We start from the raw sequence: 20,317 nt of genomic DNA on the forward strand, positions 1-20,317 counted from the left end.
GAATTGAAAAAATCTAAAAGTTATGGATACAGCTTCCAGGGATGAGTCCAGAATGTTTTATTTAGGTTGCATAGGGACGACCAAGAACCAAGGGTGGGAAATCAGACAATTATATCAAAAAATAAACACAAACGCACACGCACGAACGCACACACACACACACGCACACACACACACACACACACACACACACACACACACACACATATATATATATATATATATATATATATATATATAGGCATATAGCAAATACCTTGTATGGCTCAGAGGCTGACTCTCTCCCACCACACCCCAAAATAACGTTTAAACGCTTAAAATTCACAACGTCATTGGATCAGGTCGTTAATTTATCGCAAATCAAGCAGCGATTGCTCCATTGGCGTTGGGCATTGTTAGATGACAGTACTCATATTCTGGGCATATTCTGATGTTCTGTGTAGGGGCGTTAGTTTTAAATGTTTACTAGTAGTGACTGTAAGAGTTTAACCGAGTGGTGTTCAGGTGATATTTGGTTTGAATGCGCATTGCTCTGCCCCTCGATAAAATATATTCCATCCATTCACTTATTGCTAAGTAAGGATCCTTACTTAGCAATAAGTGAATGGGTGGAATATATTTAACTACAACTAATATTACAACCCATATTGTCAGAATAGGTTCATGCCATTGTAGATATTGAATGGCAAACTTTACCCAATAATAGTTAGTATTTATTCAAAATTGTAATCCCTTGATAAACAAAAAAACACAAGCAGATGTTTTAGGTCCTTCTGGACCAAACTTTAACCTATAGACCGTAAACAATGTCTGCAACATCAACTGTGTCATGTGAGGGATAACCGTTCTAATGCAAAAAAAATGGAAATAGTACATTATAAATCATATTTAAAACACACAAGTGTGATTCGTTTTCTGAATAACTTTTATTGAAGATGTTTTTGAAGTTGCTTAATCAGTACACTATGTACAATCAAAAATAGGTCAATAGGTCAGCACTCCAGTTTATGACATGACATACATGACAGATACTTATGATATTGATCTTTACTTTAATGCATTTACCAAAACAGGTACTTGTCGAAGGAAAAATGGATCACCTTTGTTTGTTTTTCTCTCATAAAAAAGAAAACGCACAGAATGTAACGAAACGTATGTAATGTGTTTGTGTTTTCAGAAAACTTTGTGAAACTGAAATTGGTATCTTTCTTAAATTAAAGTCTTTCGTATTTAGAACTGAGAAATCATAACATATAGAACTGCATTGTTTTTAAGGGCCTTTTATATAAGGCACATTCAGATTTCTTGGAGGAAAGGTTTGACAAAAAAAAAAAAAATCTTGCTGTTCAGTGCTATGAAAACGCAAATCCCTAAAGTAATCATTGTTTTAGTTTGTCCTTGTAATCTATTCTCCATTACTCCATAAATACCTGACCATTTCCTTTAAGAGTGTTAGGCAGAAGAAACACAATGTACAACAACAACACATGTCACAGAAAATGCACTTTAAGCTCAGCGGAAAATGCTTTCTGAGACGCAGCGCAGCGCTGTCGACGTCTTCGGGACTCGAGCCGCAGGTAAAAACTGTACAGACGGCTGCTGGACCGTCGCAATCGCTGGTGCTTAGAAAAATAACACAACAATCTAGTGGCACAGAAGTTCCAGGGGCATGGTGGAGTGGTGGTGGACTTGTAGTGGCTTTTCGTTTGCAGTCAGACAATAAGGTGCAGGCGGTTAACGGTAACCCCCTGGGGACCGCGTGGGAGGGTTGAGCAGCGACTGTTCAGATGGCCCGCATGCTTCCGGTCTGTTGCTTGGCGCTCACACACACACACGGCGGCCTTCAGATCGAGACCTCGTACGCCCCGCTCTCCTGCAAAGGGGACGACAAAAGTCCACAACACACGATGCGTTAGTATTCCTTTGCTTTACTAAATGTAAACCAGTTTACATTCATGATTTGTCAATCCATTTTACATTTATGATTTGTCAATCTATTCACAGAATGACAAGGTTTTATACATGAAGATCCTGATACAACAAAATATTTCCAATTAATATTGCTAGAGTTAATTGTATACTACAGGCCTACTAGAAGCCATTTTCAGAACTGCAAAGTGAAGTGGCAGGCACCCCTTAGTGGTGTCATAGGTGTGTATAAGGTATGTATCAATGAAAAGAGAGTGTATATGATCATACCTCAATGTTCTTCACCAATGAACACATGGAAGAAAGAGGGGAGAATAAATTGGCATTAGTGGAAAGGTTGCACTAGGAGTTATTACCCAGGGTTCTGCTACACTTCGTACTCATGGTTTTCATAATAGTTAACAAAGTTGATTCAATTAAAGAAGCGGGAAGCTCACAAACCAAACTATATTTTTGTGGATCAGTTCCCGCCTTGTTCCATTGCTTTGTGTTTTAACTTTCCCTCGGATAAACCAAGTTGTTTTTTCGCCTTTGCCATCCATTCAGCACACACACACACACACACACACACACACACACACACACACACACACACACACACACACACACACACACACACACACACACACACACACACACACACACACACACACACACACACACGCATGTGTTTACCATTGTCTCGTACACGGAGCTATCAAAGGCGGACTCCCCCAGTATGTGGCTATATGGCCGAGTTGAGGACACTGGCAGAATCTTTCCCTGGGCCCTAAAGGAAGGATTAGAATTTGCCAAAAAATAACAGCTTTACTTACTACTTTACTTGCTGTAAAACAACCATGCACAAACCATGCATGTGAAGATGTGTACTTTCATATTAATAGAACATTAACCATTTTACCATCTTATATATAGTTTTACTGTAATCACATTTAAATAGAACACGTTAATCTACTTAATAGCTATTTACGGAGATAAGCACTTTCGCCGCATGGCATAATTAGTGTTGGAAACCTTTGAATAACGTATAAAGGTGAGGAGAGTGCTCCCCATCGGGTGAACCCACTTTGAGAAGTAGAGGTAGATACCGGCGATGAGTAGCAGGAAGAGGACGGTGGCAGGAATGAAAACCGCAAACGCTACGTTCACTCCTTGTAGTCGTAACATAGCCACTGATGGAAGAAGCAAACAGGAAGCATTCAGAGCTGTGGTCCATTGAAAGAAGAGCCATCAATTAGAGACGTTTTAATGACATAAATACACCATTTCTTTAAAAGTTGTAATTTATGAGAATGCATCAGGATTTGTTTGCGACTGTCCGCCATATTTTGCCACTTACCGTCCAATCTCTGATCAGTTGTTTGCGCTGAAAAAGCAAGTGAAAAATAGACACGTGAAACATAGCATATGAAACATACTTCCCCATTATATTCAAATGATTCGCTTCAAATAACTAAGACTAAATCAAATTAAAATGTTTTCGCTGATTGTATTCAGACTAATTATATACCCATCCAACTAAATATTTTGTTGTTAATATAACATAGCTATACCAAAATGTAATCAGCTAGAAGAAAACGGAAATAAATCATAAAAATCACAGAAGCGCTATTCCATTGTTTCCTGTCAGGAATGAAGTTAAATATAGTAAAGAAGCTTGGTTGTTGTTGTTGTTGTTGCAGTTTCTCACATTTGCAGACAGGGGGCAGGCCACTCCACTGGGACGGGTGCCCAGGGACGCACCGGAGAGCAGGCTCTCCAAGCAGCATATGCCCCGCCAGGCAGGAGTACTGGAGGCTCTCTCCAGCCTCGAACAGGCCTTTAGCAGAACTGGGCACTCCGTAGATCGGTGTCCCTGGGTGACTGCATGGCTCATAGGCCTCAGCTTATAGGAAAGATGTATAATGTTATAATCATTAGTTGTTGTCCAAGATCATCTAAGTCTAACGTCATCAGGAACATTCATATACTTTATTGTGCCGTCGTTTTTTGAACTGCATGATGCAATTGACCTGGAAGTGAGTATCAACATCAGGGTACACAAACCATCATAACTACGTACACTGTGCATTATGTACACTGTCCATTATTGTAAGAAACAGTCATAAAAGACACCACTGCCAACCGCAATGAATTACTTTTATCTTCTGTGTCCCATTCATCCCGTAGTCCATTCACCAAATGCGTTCACTGTACACTATGTACACTGTCCATTATTGTAAGAAACGGTCATCAAAAACACCACTGCCAACCGCAGCGAGTCCCTGGCATCTACCGAGGACCTACCCTTTATCTACCAAACAAGTGACATCACCTGCCACGGATTTGACACCGTAGAAACAGTCAACGGGATCCTGTGTGTGTTTCCCCAACAGTTGCTCGGTAACATTTCTGTTGCATCGTTCCTCTTTAAGGACGAGATCAACCTAACGGGGCTGCGGCTGCTGCCGCTGCTGTTGAAGACGTGTACATAGTACATACGCAGGCATCTGGGCAGCTGCTGGTTCCACTTGGGGCCAGACGCGCCGTGGTGGTAGCAGGTGACCAGGCTGTTCCCGGACAGCGTGAAGCCCTTGCTGCAGACGTACTGAACGGTGGAGCCGACGTTCAGGTGGGGACCGGTCAGGACTCGTCGGCTGTGTGCCACCAGGCCTGGATCTACGCAGGACACCACTGACACAACACGCAGACTTTATCTATAGTAGCAACTCTAGATTTCTGTATTCTAATACTTCCAAAAGAAAACAATGAGAGATCTGAAAATGTTTGAAAAGTGATAGGGAGCCATTATTGCAGCACAGGGCTGCATAATTATGACTGATTGCAGATTTTCAATTTAATTTGCCAAACTGGCAACCACGTCAAATTGCTTTGTGTTCTGTGTTTTGAGCAGCAGTGAACCCTCAGCATGCACACACGAGATCCTGGCGCACTTTTGTCAATGCCTTTTCAGAGTGCTTATTGCTGAGTTTGTTATTCCATTGTCATGTCACAGCCGTATATGTATTCATTTTGTCATAATATTTTTCATAGAATTTCTTGGAAGGCAACCTTTCACGATCAGCTAATTGCAGAGGCCGAAATCAATAATATACAATTGATGCGCAGCCCTAAGCACAGGTATCCAAAACCTCTTTATCTTAAACAACAGCTTAGCCTCAACGCTTTGTCTGCCTCAGCCAAGTAACATTTGCCCTCAGAGGTATTAGATAAAGAGCTTATGTTTGTCTCTCTCAACCGCAAATCCCAAAACCAATTCTGGGCCCAGTAGGGGGGAGGCCAGCGTGGCAGCCAGGAACTCAGCCCTATTGGACCCCGCGATGTCTGGGTTTAAAGCCAGTGTTGCTGGTCAGTTGCTCTGAGACAAATGACGTCAGTCGCTTGTGTGTGAACTGTGAATGGTATGTTTGTCATTCGACACCTGCTGTACATCCACCAGCTTCATTTGCATTTCTGCATGACCATTTTAGATACTTGAGATTGGGGGTCTCAAGAATAATTGATCATAATGTAATTAAATAGTTCTGTAATCAGCATATCGAGCCATTTTGTCTGGCTATGGAAGGGGAGGCTGTCTAAGCTCAGTGCTATATTTTGACTTATGAAGCCTCTCTAACCTGGTGCCAAGCCAGGCTAGAGGCCAGCAATTCACTATAAATCCCCCACTTAAACCTAAAGGGAGTTATCATTGCTGTTGAGAAGATTGATCCTCAGACTAAGCTTGGTAAAGTCAGTAAAAATGGTGCACCTCTTGCCGGTGAAATTCTAAAGCCAAAAGCACAAATAATGTTGCGTCCAAAATAGACTTGAATGCAGCCCGCTACACCTACGCTCTGTGTGCTTTGCCTCATTAGTCAATATGATCTAATTATTGTTTGTGTCTCGCTATGAATATTAACTGATATTCACGCTTTGTCTGCCATGGGCAGCGTGGAGCAAATGCTAAGAATTGTACAAGTGAAATGATAGAGAAGAGATAGGACCGACTGAATGTAGTTAATTTAGTTAGTTTTTTATGCGTTATCTGTCTTACTTTGTCTGACCTGTTTCTTGTAATCTAATCTTCCCAGTGTTAAGTATGTTTTGTTGAACCTTGTCTTTTCTGTGCTCTGTTTTTGTGTTCTGTCAAATTTTGTGCAATGTCTACGTGCTCTGATTCCATGTTTCGTCGTATTTTTGTGCAACGTCTACGTGGTCAGTTTCTATGCTTCATCATGTTTTTTTGTGCAATATCTTTATGTCAGTATGTCAGGGCTCCGTTGAAAAAGAGGCTAAAGGTCTCAATGGGACTCACCTGGATAAATAAAGGTTAAATAAAAAAATAAAAAATGACCGTCACAATGTCTCATTGATAAATGGTTTGTGGGGTTTTGTGGGGGTTTGAATCAGCACCTTTCTCACAGGCAGGGAGGTCCCCGCTCCAGGTGAGGTCCCACTGGCACATGAGGAGCTCCGAGCCCACCACCTGGTAGCCCGGGTAGCACTGGTAGGTGACCACCGTGCCGTGGACCAGCTCCGGGTGGGACGAGCTCTTCCAGCCGTTGGAGATCTCCGGCAGCTCGGGGCAGGTGTCGTTCCGGGGGACCTCTGGGGATCACACAGGCGGGAGCACGTTGTTGAAGGCGTGAAGAAGAAGAACAACAACATGAAAAAACCACTTGATTCGCTTTTTCCTCCGGAAAACAAGTAGAGGAGTCTGAATAAAGCTTGGTGCCTTTTACTTACAAAGCAAAAAAAAAATAATTACCTTTACCGTTCCCGCCCTCACTCATTGTGAAGTGCAGCCAATATGTAGTACTTGCTCTTACCACGATTCAATTACTGCTTTCCCCGTGTTTTGCTTCTTGGTAAAAACCGTTTATATGTAGCTCACAAAAGACAAGAGCAGCCGAGCAGCTTGTTGAGAAGCGTACCTGAGCGACTCGCTTGCATTTATAACCGTGATTAAGAAATAATTCAACAATCATGGTGTTTTTTGAAAGGGTTTTTTCGAGTTCATTCATAACTAACTAACTAGTCTCTTTGCGTGAACCTCACGTCAATCCTTCCCCATCCTCTCTCTCTCTGTGGGGGCTCTCTCCTCTCTGGGCCTCACCAAAGAAGTGGACCACGAAGCCGTTTCCGTAGCCGTGGATGTTGGTGGCGGGGTCCGACTGGAACTGGACGGTGACGTCTGCGGTGGACGTGTAGAGCTTGAAGCGGGGCCGCGAGCCCCCGTACTGACCCAGGACCTTCGCCGTCAGGTCGTCTCCGTCGTAGAAGGTCACCACGTCATTCTGCCCCATGTTGAGCCTTGAGGGAGTTTAAACACAAGGGGACGCGTTCAATTGCGATAGCGATCTATACCGTTGAGACTGAGAGAGACTGTTGGTCTGATCTTAAATGCATTGCACTTTCTTAAATGCTTTTTTCTATTATACTTTTTTTTCTTTTTTCTTTTACTTATCTATTATTTTCTTTTATCGTCTGACAGTGTTTATATGTGAAGCACTTTGAGTCTGCCTTGTGTATGAAAAGTGCTATATAAATAAAGTTGCCTTGCCTTAAACATGTTAATGAAGTCTGTCACTTCTGTTAAATTACACTATTAAGATAAGATAAGATAAGATAGTCCTTTATTAATCCCCCTTAGGAGAAATTCGCAGTGACCAGCAGTCCATTTCAGTGGGAAAATTTTGAGTTATAACTTACCCTCGACTAAAATAGTGGACAATATGCTGCACCACTACCTAATAGACTCAATAATAAAAGGTAAATAGGTTAATCTCTGCTCAAAGTGCAGACATAATAAAAGCAGGGAAAGCAGACAAGAGATGCTGACATGCAGCTCCTCATACTCACTACGTCAACATCTGACAGCACTGCTCACATGCCTAGAGGCACATGGAGAATGATTCAGACGTCCCTCTGTTGTGGAAGGCCTTGCTCATCCATTGAACCTAATAGATATGCGTGTTTGTTTGGAGCTAGCACAAATACGGTGCGCATTGCTGCTTTTCCCCCCCGACATCATAAACACATTTTTTTTCGCAGGCTCCACTTTTTAAATATATTTGAATAAATACCAAGTATCTGTATTGCATTTTTTGATTATTTTTGTGCATCTTCCGTTTCCTTTGCTATAACTGTATTGTGGACAGATTTGTTGTATGTATTTATTTTGCATTCTACTCTCATTTTTTTTATTTTCTTGTTTCCATTTCTGCTTCTGTCATCCATTCTGCTTCTGCACCCTGTGAACAAAGTATAATCTTATTCTTAATCAAATATACTTACGACTGTGTGCATTCACTGTACCACATACATCAATAGCCGTCTTAGGGCATACAGTGAAGAACGTAAGCCGTCCAATATGACGGTGCCAAGGTATCTACCTTGCTACTGCGTAGGGGCACATCTTATCTGAAGGAAAGCACATGCTCTTTGCTGTAACTAATTAATCACCAGCCGACCCTGATAACATTCATTAAGGAACCAGAGCTTGGGCTATTCATCAGATTGGGAGTACACTTGATGGAACAGATAGGAGCTACAATGAACTGACAAACCCTATTTCAAAGCCTCAGTCACATCTGAGTGCTGTTGCCTGCCGAGGCACAAAAGGGTTTTTTTTTTTTGAAGAAGGAGTTGACTATGATGTGTTCAATTATGTTCAATCTCCGATTTTTTTTAAATGTTTTGTCTAGACAGACGCCTTCAGCGAGACACACACAGTGGGAGAAACTCCCCGCGATCTGATTCTAAGGAGATAGAACTTCTCACCTGCTGCGGAGCGAGACAGATTGAGAAATGTCGGTGTGTATCAAATTTGTTGCTATTAACCCAAACACGGCCCTGCTGCTCTCTAGAGTGGATCGACTGTGAAAATCAATCAGAGCCCCAATTTCAGCTAACACCAGTTTGTTCAATTTGAGAAACAATTTGCCTTTATTTTCCTGTGCTTGGGAGACCATTTTTTTCAGAATGTTGTAATTCCTTCTATTCCTTTCTTCTTCGTCTTAAGAGGGTTCTTAAGAGTAGGTCCGGCAGGGATCGCATCGGGTCAAAAGTATCACGTACGTCCACCCATCAATTGCATCGGATTCAAAACTACGTGACCGTATTTTCCTGACAAGAGTAGCCCACAGAGTGCACCTGCATGATGAAGCTCAGATCTCTTTACTCGAAGACTAGGAAACGAATAAAAGGTGTAAATGAAAGTGATGTCCATGAACATCCTAAGAGATACAGATGTCTGCCTGCTGCCGGAGCCGCCAACGTCAGAGTAGGAAGAGATGAGCCGAGGTCTACTTTGTAAAACGGGCCCTGGACTTATGGAACCGTTCAGTAGTGGTTCACCTTCCACAGCCCACTCCCCTCTGTGCCCTCTGTGCTACTCATGCGTCTCATTCTCTCATAAGGTTAACACTCTGACGTTATAACACGGGACATTCACTTTGTCCACCAAGGTGCGGTGCTCACTAGGGGTGGCAAAAAGAACAGACTCTTCGATGCATCGCGATTCTCTCTGGAACGATTCCGTCTCGATGCAGAAAAATGTATAATCGGACAACAGATTTCTAAAAAAAAAAAGTAAATAAAAATAAATATATATTTTTTATTATTCAATTTGTTTGCCCGCAGCAGAGCGCTACAGAAAACTCCTTTTCTGCCTGCGGGTTCTCTGTGCAGAGAACCGACTTTATCTACAATATTAGATAAAGTGGTTTATTTCCTGATTTGTATTTGCTACTCTCCGTTCTGTCAAGGCCTTTTCTTTTTTTAGCTCCAAATTCTATTTTATGCTTTTCTGATTGGCTGGAAGACGTTGAACACGCTACAAACACACGGCCGTGACTGCAGAACAATTAGTTTATAGTATCGATATGTAGTATTAGTATTAAAATAGTATCAACGCGCCGCCAATCTCGACTATCTCGATGCTAACCTGCGTTGCTTGGCAACCATTTTTTTTCTCTCCAGTTTCCAGTTTTTTTAGGAGAACCGTACGGTTCTGCAGTAGAACGCGATCATTTGTTTTCAATAAGCGATCACGTTTGACGTTGTATTCTCCACACACACACACTGATGTGTGGAGAGCTCCACACACACACACACACACACTGATGTGTGGAGAGCTCCACACACACACACACTGATGTGTGGAGCGCTCCACACACACACACACACACTGATGTGTGGAGCGCTCCACACATACACACACACACTGATGTGTGGAGAGCTCCACACACACACACACACACACACTGATGTGTGGAGCGCTCCACACATACACACACACACTGATGTGTGGAGAGCTCCACACACACACATACACACACACTGATGTGTGGAGAGCTCCACACACACACACACACACACTGATGTGTGGAGAGCTCCACACACACACACACACACACTGATGTGTGGAGAGCTCCACACACACACACACACACACTGATGTGTGGAGAGCTCCACATACACACTGATGTCCAGCATCAGCCTCTTGTCCTCCTCCACGTGGACGCCCCAGATGCAGTCCTGTCCTTTGTCGTACGCCTCGGGCCAGTTGGGGGACAGCACCACGCCGGCCGCTTCCGTCATCTCCCCGCTGCACACAGCTGGGGACACACACGTACACACACACATATACATATACATACACACACACACACACACACACACACACACACAGTTCACATACACACACTCACAGGAAACACACACGTACACACACACACACATATACATATACACACACACACACACACACAGTTCACATACACACACTCATAGGAAACACACACACACACACACTCATAGGAAACACACACACACACACAGACACACACACGGACTCACACACACACACACACACACACTCACTCATAGGAAACACACACACACAGGAAACACACACACACACACACACACACACACACACAGGAAACACACACACACACACACACACTCACACACACAGACTCACACACACACACACACACACACACAGGAAACACACACACACACACACACACACACACACACACAGATGCAAAAAAAAGATGAGCCAAACAGTAACATTAACTTAACAGTTAACTAAAACGCATTTACTTCTTGTCGGGGGGGTCTTGGTCATGACCCCCCCCCCCCCCCCCCGCCATCACACCACCAAGAAGACCCCCACCCTGGTGGACGGGGGGCGACCTCCCACTGACCTCTGCAGGCCGGCTCCGTGTCGTTCCACTGGGGGCTGTCGTGGTCCAGGCACTCGATGGTGACGGAGCCCTGCTCCAGGGTGTAGCCCGGGTCGCACGAGAACTCCACCACCGCGCCCACGGCCCAGCTGGGGTCACTGCTGCTCATGTTGCCGTACTTCACAAAGGGCTCGTAGCAGTGGCCCCGCGAGAAGGCTGCACAGAGGGGAGGAGGGGAGGGGAGAGCTGTGCTGTCCGTTTGGCTAAATACTCCTCCGTGTCTTTATTGGGTCTTTATTGTGGCCGTTTCTCAATACCAAGTACGCGGACTACGTTCTCGCGGACTTGGAAGTACGTACTTGGCAAGTCCGGACTTTCAAGTACAGACTTCCGAGAACGCGAGTACGCACTCTGCAATTGGAACAGCAGCGGACTCGATGATGCATCCTGGGATATTTAACGGTCCCGAGTCCACACGAGTCACCTCCGATGCGTCCTCGGTGGAACGGCCTCATCGAGAACGCATCGAGAACACTTCCGGGTTTTACGACAGTACTCGCGTTCTCGCGTACTTGGAATTGGAACAGTGCTTGGGCTACCATTGATGACGTTTATCGAGAACGCAAGTACACGAGAACACACGAGAACGCGAATTGAGAAACGGCCTGTGTCTTTATTGAGGAATTGAACACCAGTTGAACACACACTCACACACTTTTGAGGTCCACTTATTCGAGATAAAGTAGATAAAAGTAAAGGCACTGGGTAATCCTTCCAATTTTCAACGTTCACATGTTTCTATAGAGCTTCTAGTCTGTATCTGTAAACAAGTGTTTGTGTTTGAATGATGGATTATTGTAAATATTCTATCATTACGACCTTTTCATGTCCATTGTGAAATCCTTACTTGGTATATGTCCTTCCTATCAAACTATTCAGGGGGATCATCAGAAAATGAACTACTACTACTTCATTCAATTATAATTTAGTACGCCACGGGCTTTCTAGATTGAGCTATGTAATTACCAGTATGTAATGTATCCAACTCCTGGAATGAAACGGGTAGAGATGTATCTTCAGGGCTGATACATACGCTGGATTGCGGTCATCAGTGACTAATTGGTCTCACCAAGTCTCGATCTTAAATGGTCTTAAAGACTTTTATGATTGAGACAGGTTAGAAAAGTGCTTATAAAGCACTTTTATTCATTTTTTTACTTTTCACCTTCTTTTACTTTTACTTTTATTTTTCTTACCTGTGGCCGATCAAAATCACTTTTCATTCACACATTCGTGCAGTGACAGCGGTGTGTGAACCACGCAAGGGAACAGACTGTCAGGAGCAGTTATGATTGGGCGTCTTGCTCGGGGGACACATCAACGCGCAGCAAGGGGATGGAACCAGCAGCCTTCTGGCGGCTGTCAGATGATCAGCGCCAGGGCATAGACATGACTCAACAGATACCTCCCTGCACTTTCTGCTGTGATGTCCTGTGTGGGATTAATACCGTAGGATCTAGTTTTATCCTTCACTACCTTGGTAGCGGACGGCCACTCCAGTGGACGAGCCTGCGGCGTCGGTGGTCAGCTCGATGAACAGGTGCCTGGAGGTGCTGAGCAGGCCTTCGTTGGGAAGGTACTCCACTTCATAAGAGTCGTACAGGGCAGATGCATCCGTATTTTTACCATTCCTGATAAGCAACCTGGAGGAGAAACACGGACATCCAAGGTTTTAGAAACCATATATTACCGACGTTATACCGTTCACAGGTTCCACACAAGACGTCACAACATTTGTAGTGATTTTGTTCAAATTCATATATGCAAGTCGTTCCTTTCTATAAAGGCAAATATGGGACAGGCAAGTCTGATGAAACCTGATGAAGAGTGTGTTAGAACTGCAGCTGGGTCGCTTCTGCTGGAGTCATTATGGATTTTTCAGATTTTCTCTGCATCACATTTATTATAATTGATGAACTCCGGGTGAACCTGTGAGTCTTTCCTCTGCATTTCCAATAAATAAGACAATATAATAATGATAAATAACATAATGATGCCTTCAGAGACACGACTGGCCATTACCGATCGTCGTCCTCCGCCAGAGCAACCTTCTCAAAGTGGAGGTGGAGCCGCTGTCCCTCTGCCGCCTCCAGCAGCCAGCGGCAGGTCAGGTTGTGGCCGTAGTTGTCAGGGAAACCAGGGGACACGATGCGGCCTACGGTCACATTCCGGAACGTACCGCCACAGACAGCTGGAAGACAGAGAGAGAGAGGAAGGACGGGTGAGTGAAAGAGAGAGTGAACGAAAGAGAGAAAGAGAGAGAGGAAGAAAGAGAGAGAAAGAACGAGTGAATAAAAGAACGAGTGAATAAAAGAGAGTGAATAAAAGAGAGAAAGAAAGAGAGAGAAAGAACGAGTGAATAAAAGAAAGAGTGAATGAAAGAGAGAAAGAGAGAGAGAGAAAGAACGAGTGAATAAAAGAAAGAGTGAATAAAAGAGAGAAAGAGAGAGAGAGAAAGAACGAGTGAATAAAAGAAAGAGTGAATAAAAGAGAGAAAGAAAGAATGAATGAAAGAATGAATGAGTGAATAAAAGATGTGAAAGAAAGAAAGAAAGAAATAAAGAATGAGTGAATAAAAGAACGAATGAATAAAAGAGAGAAAGAAAGAAAGACAGAGAGAGAGAAAGAACGAATGAATAAAAGAGATGTGAAAGAATGAAAGAGAATGAACGAAAGAATGAATGAGTGAATAAAAGAGATGTGAAAGAATGAAAGAAAGAAAGAATGAATGAAAGAAAGAATGAGTGAATAAAAGATGTGAAAGAATGAAAGAAAGAAAGAATGAAGGACAGAAAGAAAGAAAGAAAGAACATAAGAAGGACATAGAAACAATTACTATTGAAAACCACAGAGAAGGGGAAATACAAAGGAAATGTTGGAAGAGAGGAAGGCAGCAAATGATACGAGACGTCGTTTTGCACAGCGATAAACAACACCTGCAATATACTGGTAGGTCCATCGGACCCCATCGGACCGCTCGTATAAGTAGTAACCTGGAAGAATCTTGTTCTGTCTTTAAGTGAGGACTTCTCAAATGGATTTATTTTGTTTTCCTTTGTGGCTCCAACACGGTTGATGTGGTTAACCCTGTTTTATCAACTTCGACAGTAAACAACTTGTGCATAATTAATACCCAGTGCGAATATAGTGGCAACTGCACCACAGGTCCATACGAGAGAGGGGGAAAACATTTCTGGTCATTCTAAGTATATTGTAGTTCTTGTTTTAATTGCTTGTTTTCTTTTCATTTGGAAGGTCTTCTTCTTCTTGCAGGTTAGATATACGTTCCTATACATCGTTTTACAAGTGGCCAGAATTCGTGCCCTGCGGTCTGCTTGCCAATACTGCCTCTTTAACAACTGTCTGCTCCCTGGACTCACCTCCAGAGCAGCGGCTCTCTCTCTCTCTGCGCATAATCCATCAGACTGCCAGCGCATATCTACCATTTCATTCATGTGGTCACGACAAAAAGCCTGTGACCATAGGGCAGAGTAGAATGAAGGATAAATAAAACCCAGAGAGATTTATTAAATGGGTGTAATCTCTTCACCTGGACAGGACCGGCCGTACCTTTTAAAATGCTGATACCTATACTGACAGTTTTAAATTCCTGCAAAACTGCTGCATTGTGCACCAGAGGTTCCAGTGTGATGAAAAGAATAGGACATCATCCACAAATGGATGAAGTCTAGCCTGGTCCTACCAGAATCTCGAACTTCATTTCATTTGCACAGAGAGTCTGGCCTTTCTCCACTGACAAATGTTAACTCACTTGAAGGCGGTCTGTGTCTGTTGGAGTTTGAAACTATTAGATCGGCCCCAGTGCCGCTCTGGATCTGCCATAACCAATCGCGGACGTTTGACTACGACTCAAACCAGCGCACGACCTCAACGTCAACGTTCTCAGCCACGCCCTCCCTGTTTGCTGATTGGACGGCCCAAAAAATTGGCTGCAGAAAACCTGCGACTATACCGCAAAACCCAGACGTAGTACTGAAGGGAAATTGAGAAATTGAGCAGAAGTACGGAGGCGGGCGGAGCCAGGCTAAAATACATCATGAATAGCAGACAAAGCATAGCCCGTCCACTGTTGGCTTTCACAGCCATGGCAGCTGCAGTCTTTTTCATTTGTTAACACTTAACCTCGTTCTCATTTCTGCTTTCAACCGACTCAAGGCCAAGTCTGATCAGCAGAGAGAAGCAGAGCGTGAGAGCAGGGTGGTCTCACCAGGCGAGGAACCACCCCTGGGAAAGTGTGATCATGTTCTGGGCATTGAGAAATTAAAATATAACATAGAGACTATATATTGCATTTTCTTAAAGAGGGTGGTAGCTCCGAAGGACGTCAATGTCATAGGAGGTCATATATGGCCTTAGAAGGCACCATTCAAAGTGAAGGGTATAGCTGCAAAACCACCCAGTTGTTAGTCAAGGAGAGAGACGTTCAAGAGGATCGGTTACTTTGCCAGCCAAGACATCAGAATCAGAATGGTATTGGTGTTCTTTCATTACAACCAAAATAAGCGTCATCAAATCTGCTCATTATTTTTTGCTGCATAGACCTGGACCTGTGAGTGTTGGTTATTGGTTGGCAAAAAAAAAAAAAAGACATGTAACAATTTAACAAAAGTGTATTTTCTAATAAGAAAGAAAGGACACACACACACACACACACACACACACCAAGGATTTTATACTTGCATTAGCAAAGTGTGTTTTTATCGTTTATGTAGCAGGTCAAGTCAAGGGCACCTGTGTAGTCAGAGTCTAATTAAAGTGGAGCAGAGAAAACAATGGCCAGACGTCAGTAATAACCACCGTGTGCCAAACAGCCGGGCCAGCGTGACGCTACTGCTCTGCCTATCTGCTCATTGGCACAGGGCAGGTGTGGCTCACACACACACACACACACACACACACACACACACACATCCACACACAAGTCACACACAAAGGAAAACCCTGCATGCATATGTACACGCCAAAATAGACCCAAACACAATCCGCACGGAGGGAAAGGCACACAAAAGAAGCTCTTTTTAAAAAAGTGCTTCCCCAGAGACCACGGCTGTGCTGTAAAAGCAAAGTCATTCAGAGGAGGCAGGAGGAGAGAGCTCACTTATTATTCCTCACCAAGTCTCATCAACACGCTAAATGAGATCCAGCAATGATAGGCTCCTGGTGGAGCCCGGGCCTTTATATCTGATCTGCATAAGGCAAGGCATTTATATAGCACTTTTCATACATGAGGCAGACTCAAAGTGCTTCACGTAGAAACATCGTCATACAATACAACACAATAATGGATAAGTAAAAGAAAACATAGGCAAAGTTAAAAAATACATTGTCATTTATTAAACAGTCCCTCTGGTATCAGATCATAATAGATACGTGTGTAAAGATACAACAGAGCAGCATCACATACATTAATGGAGGAATGTTGCATAGCAACTTAAAAAAAAAGGACAAAATTAGTTTACTCTGTTTACTTCCGTTGTCCCTCATGACATTGTAAACATTTTATGATGGATACCTTCAAAGCATGAGTGAAATAATGAACTTCACAATGCAGATGGCGATCGAAGCAACGAGGACAACACGGGCACACTCTGTCACGATACCAAACGAGAGTACATTTTATTGAACTGATCAGTTGCACCTTACCCAGGCACTGCGGTTCCCTGCCACTCCAGTAGGGGGTGGTGGCGTTTTGGCAGGTGAGTGTCGTGCAACCCTGGAGCTGGTAGCCGCTTTGACAGGAGAAGAACGCCTCTCCACCCACATGCAGACTGCTCACGGACACGTCGCCAAAGGCCGGCTGCTGAGGGAACGTGCAGCCCAGTGCATAGACTACAGAGGAGGGAGAGAGAGACACACAGAGAGAGAGAGAGAGAGAGAGAGAGAGAGCCATTCACCTGACAGACCAAACCTATTGCATGACGAGTGTGAGTGTCATCACCCTCACTGCTCAATGGCAGTCTGTGGCAAACTATGTGCCAGAAGTAAACGAAAAACAGCAAGTTGGGAGGAAGCATCTTCTATAATTGTGTTGGCATATTTATAAATCTAAAGGAATGATGAAGCGTCAGAGGGAGAAAGCCTTTCACTAAATGATGAGACGGTGTGTCTCCCCGGGGTCCATGGGTGGTGAACAACCTCTACACACACACCTGCATTTACAAAAGATAACACTCGATACACACAATTACACACAGAGACAGACAGACAGACAGACAGACAGACAGACACAGACACACACACTTCAACAGAAATATACACATATCTTTGTTCACATAAAAAAACAACCACTTACATGGCTACACACACAATGCCCTGTTTACACACACACACACACACACACAATGTCCTGTATACACACACACACACACACACAATGTCCTGTATACACACACAAACACACATACACACACACACAATGTCCTGTACACACACACACACACACACACACACACACACACACACACACACACACACACACACACACACACACACACACACACACACACACACACACACACACACACACACACACACACACACACACACAGACACACTTGTGTCCATATCTGTGGAAACCAAGCGGCCCGGGCTAGCTCCCCAGTGGCCAGTTAACAAACTGCTCTCTTTGTGCCACAGATCTGTCTTCCACGCCTGCTGGCATTTGGCCACAATTATTAATATATTTCTGTTAAACACTCTGATCCGTCTCGCTGTAATTGTCCTGGTTATACTGTTAGACTGTGGATTGCTTTGGCAGTCATGGTCCTATTGATTTTGTCTGCTAGTGACAGTGCAGGACCTCAGGCGTTATGTCGGGGGAGGACGGGGGATTAAGTAGGCCAGTAAATGGTCACCTCTGTCCAACAGCGGCTGTAACACACTCCGTTAGCGTCACGAGGAGGCTGCTCTCAGCCGGGAGGGGAGGACGCACAGTGGCTGTGTACATCATCTCTCCTCCGAACAATGTTCAAGTCCACTGCTTTAGTTTGCTGCTGCTAACTTCCCAATCCTTCTCTTCCCTTCTGCACAAGAATTCTTTGCAAAAGTTGTATTTTCCTAATAGTAATAAATATTAAAAACAACAAAAAAAAATTGGGGTGGGTGAATGATATTGTTGTATGCATGGACACATGTCACAGAGGGAATTCCATATGCAGATGAACTGCAATTACGGACCGCCCGGAAACACGGACAAGTGGATGCTTTGATGTCAGTATTTTATCGGACACATCGACAGACAGCGCAGGGTTAGGGGGGACGAAGGGGGCTGAATGTGATCTTATGCCCACCAGTCAGCCTCTTCTGACACGGCACGGGTGAAAAGAAGACGAACGGCCAACGAAAAGAGAGTGAACTGTTCCTGTGTGACAGGAACAGTGACACTGTGTCACTCCTTCAGCCCCAATGGAGACACACACACCAATTATTCATTGATAAACAGCCAGAGCAAAAGAGTATCTGGGAAATCAGACACACACACACAGGCAACATACACATTACAAGCAACACAAGTGCCACACACACACACGCATGCACCAATGCACTTTAATGCTAATGCAAATGCAGGGACGCAGTTTATTTAAAATGTGTGAATGTACTGGAACATATTTCTAGTAGATAAGAAACATGTTATTTAATTAAGGTGCCTTCTGTGCTCTCTCTCTCTCTCTCTCTCTCTCTCTCTCTCTCTCTCTCTCTCTCTCTCTCTCTCTCTCTCTCTCTCTCTCTCTCTCTCTCTCTCTCTCTCTCTCTCTCTCTCTCTCTCTCTCTCTCTCTCTCTCTCTCTCTGCGATACACACTGAGTCAATGAGGCAGCGGGGGACTTGCCAGCGCTCCACCCACTTGCCATCCGTTTCATTTATGCTTTATTGCCGTAGCGTAGCGGCTCAGCCTGGGAGTGGGGGGGTGGGGGGGGTGGGGGGGGTGGGGGGGGCCGCGTCTGCGTCGCTGTAGTCTGATCACCCTGCTGCTTCCCTTATTAGACCAACATGGGGGCAGGGGGTGGGAGGTGGGTGGGTGGGCAGAAGGAGAAAGGGAAAAACAACACACACACACACACACACACACACACACACACACACACACACACACACACACACACACACACACACACACACACACACACACACACACACACACACACACACACACACACACACACACAGCGGTAATGGTGGACCTCAAGCAAGGCTATTGAAAAGCTCCACACCAGGGGCGGTGTGTGTGTGTGTGTGCTCCTGGCGGTGTGTTGTGTGTGTGTGTGTGTGTGTGTGTGTGTGTGTGTGTGTGTGTGTGTGTGTGTGTGTGTGTGTGTGTGTGTGTGTGTGTGTGTGTGTGTGTTCCTCCTCACTCCCTCGCCAGCAGACGACCAGCTGTTTTGCTGTGGAGGGCCGATTCAAAACACAACGGGGGGGGGCGGTGATAATCACAGAGTCCTACCAGGGATAATACACGTTCTACCAGGGATAATACACGTACAAGAAACAGATCGCCGTCTTCTCCTCCCACTTTCCACCACTACGTCTTCCTGCGATACATGCCCCCGCTGCGTCCCTTGGAAAGCCCAGTTGGTCGGGGGCTCTGATTGCAGAGCGGGTAGGTGCGATAGTGCTTTCAAAGCAAACCTCCTATTGTGTCAGAAAAAAGATAAGATTGGGAATTGGGCGCAGCGTGTACTGTTACCTACAATGATGGAAAATAACAAAAAAAACATTTCAGATAAGATACGTTCCTGTATGTGGCAGGTTAGGAGTGTCTCATTCCTATAAATATTCCTTCCATGAAACAGCATCACTTTCATTTTCTCTTTAGATGTTTCATTATTATTATATGAACGTCTGAGAAGGGTACACAGAGGGAGGGAGGGGTTATTCTGAATGTCAGCCCTCACTACCGTCTTTTTCTCCTGCCTGCTTCTCTCTCTCCAGTGAAGTGTCTCACAAAATGGTGTCTTAGCTCACTCTTCTGCTCCACGGTGGTTATATTAAGAGGAGACCGCAGCCGCAGAATAAGCAGAGCGACACCTCCGTTACCAACTGTTCTTTAGCATCGGGGAGCGGGGGATGTGTCTCTTTTTTCGTTTGCTGCGGGACTTGCTGCAAATGACACAATAACAAATAACAAAAAATAAC

The 20,317-nt window shown here is 44.3% G+C and overlaps 1 protein-coding gene across 1 annotated transcript; it reads right to left on the reverse strand.

Annotated features, from left to right (window-relative positions):
* Positions 1-1,843: 1,843 nt before the first annotated feature.
* Positions 1,844-17,750, reverse strand: LOC311341639 (seizure protein 6 homolog; the record flags this gene model as incomplete). Its single annotated transcript, XM_084466443.1, has 13 exons — positions 1,844-1,873; positions 2,605-2,653; positions 2,996-3,101; positions 3,620-3,814; positions 4,411-4,602; positions 6,322-6,516; positions 7,025-7,221; positions 10,391-10,529; positions 11,127-11,321; positions 12,642-12,808; positions 13,188-13,356; positions 16,830-17,015; positions 17,741-17,750. The coding sequence occupies 13 exons, from the start codon at positions 17,748-17,750 to the stop codon at positions 1,844-1,846; spliced, it is 1,830 nt and encodes a 609-aa protein (XP_084322569.1).
* Positions 17,751-20,317: the final 2,567 nt, after the last annotated feature.

The sequence above is a fragment of the Micromesistius poutassou genome, assembly GCF_964030765.1.
Source record: "Micromesistius poutassou genome assembly, chromosome: 4".
Taxonomy (NCBI): Eukaryota; Metazoa; Chordata; class Actinopteri; order Gadiformes; family Gadidae; genus Micromesistius; species Micromesistius poutassou.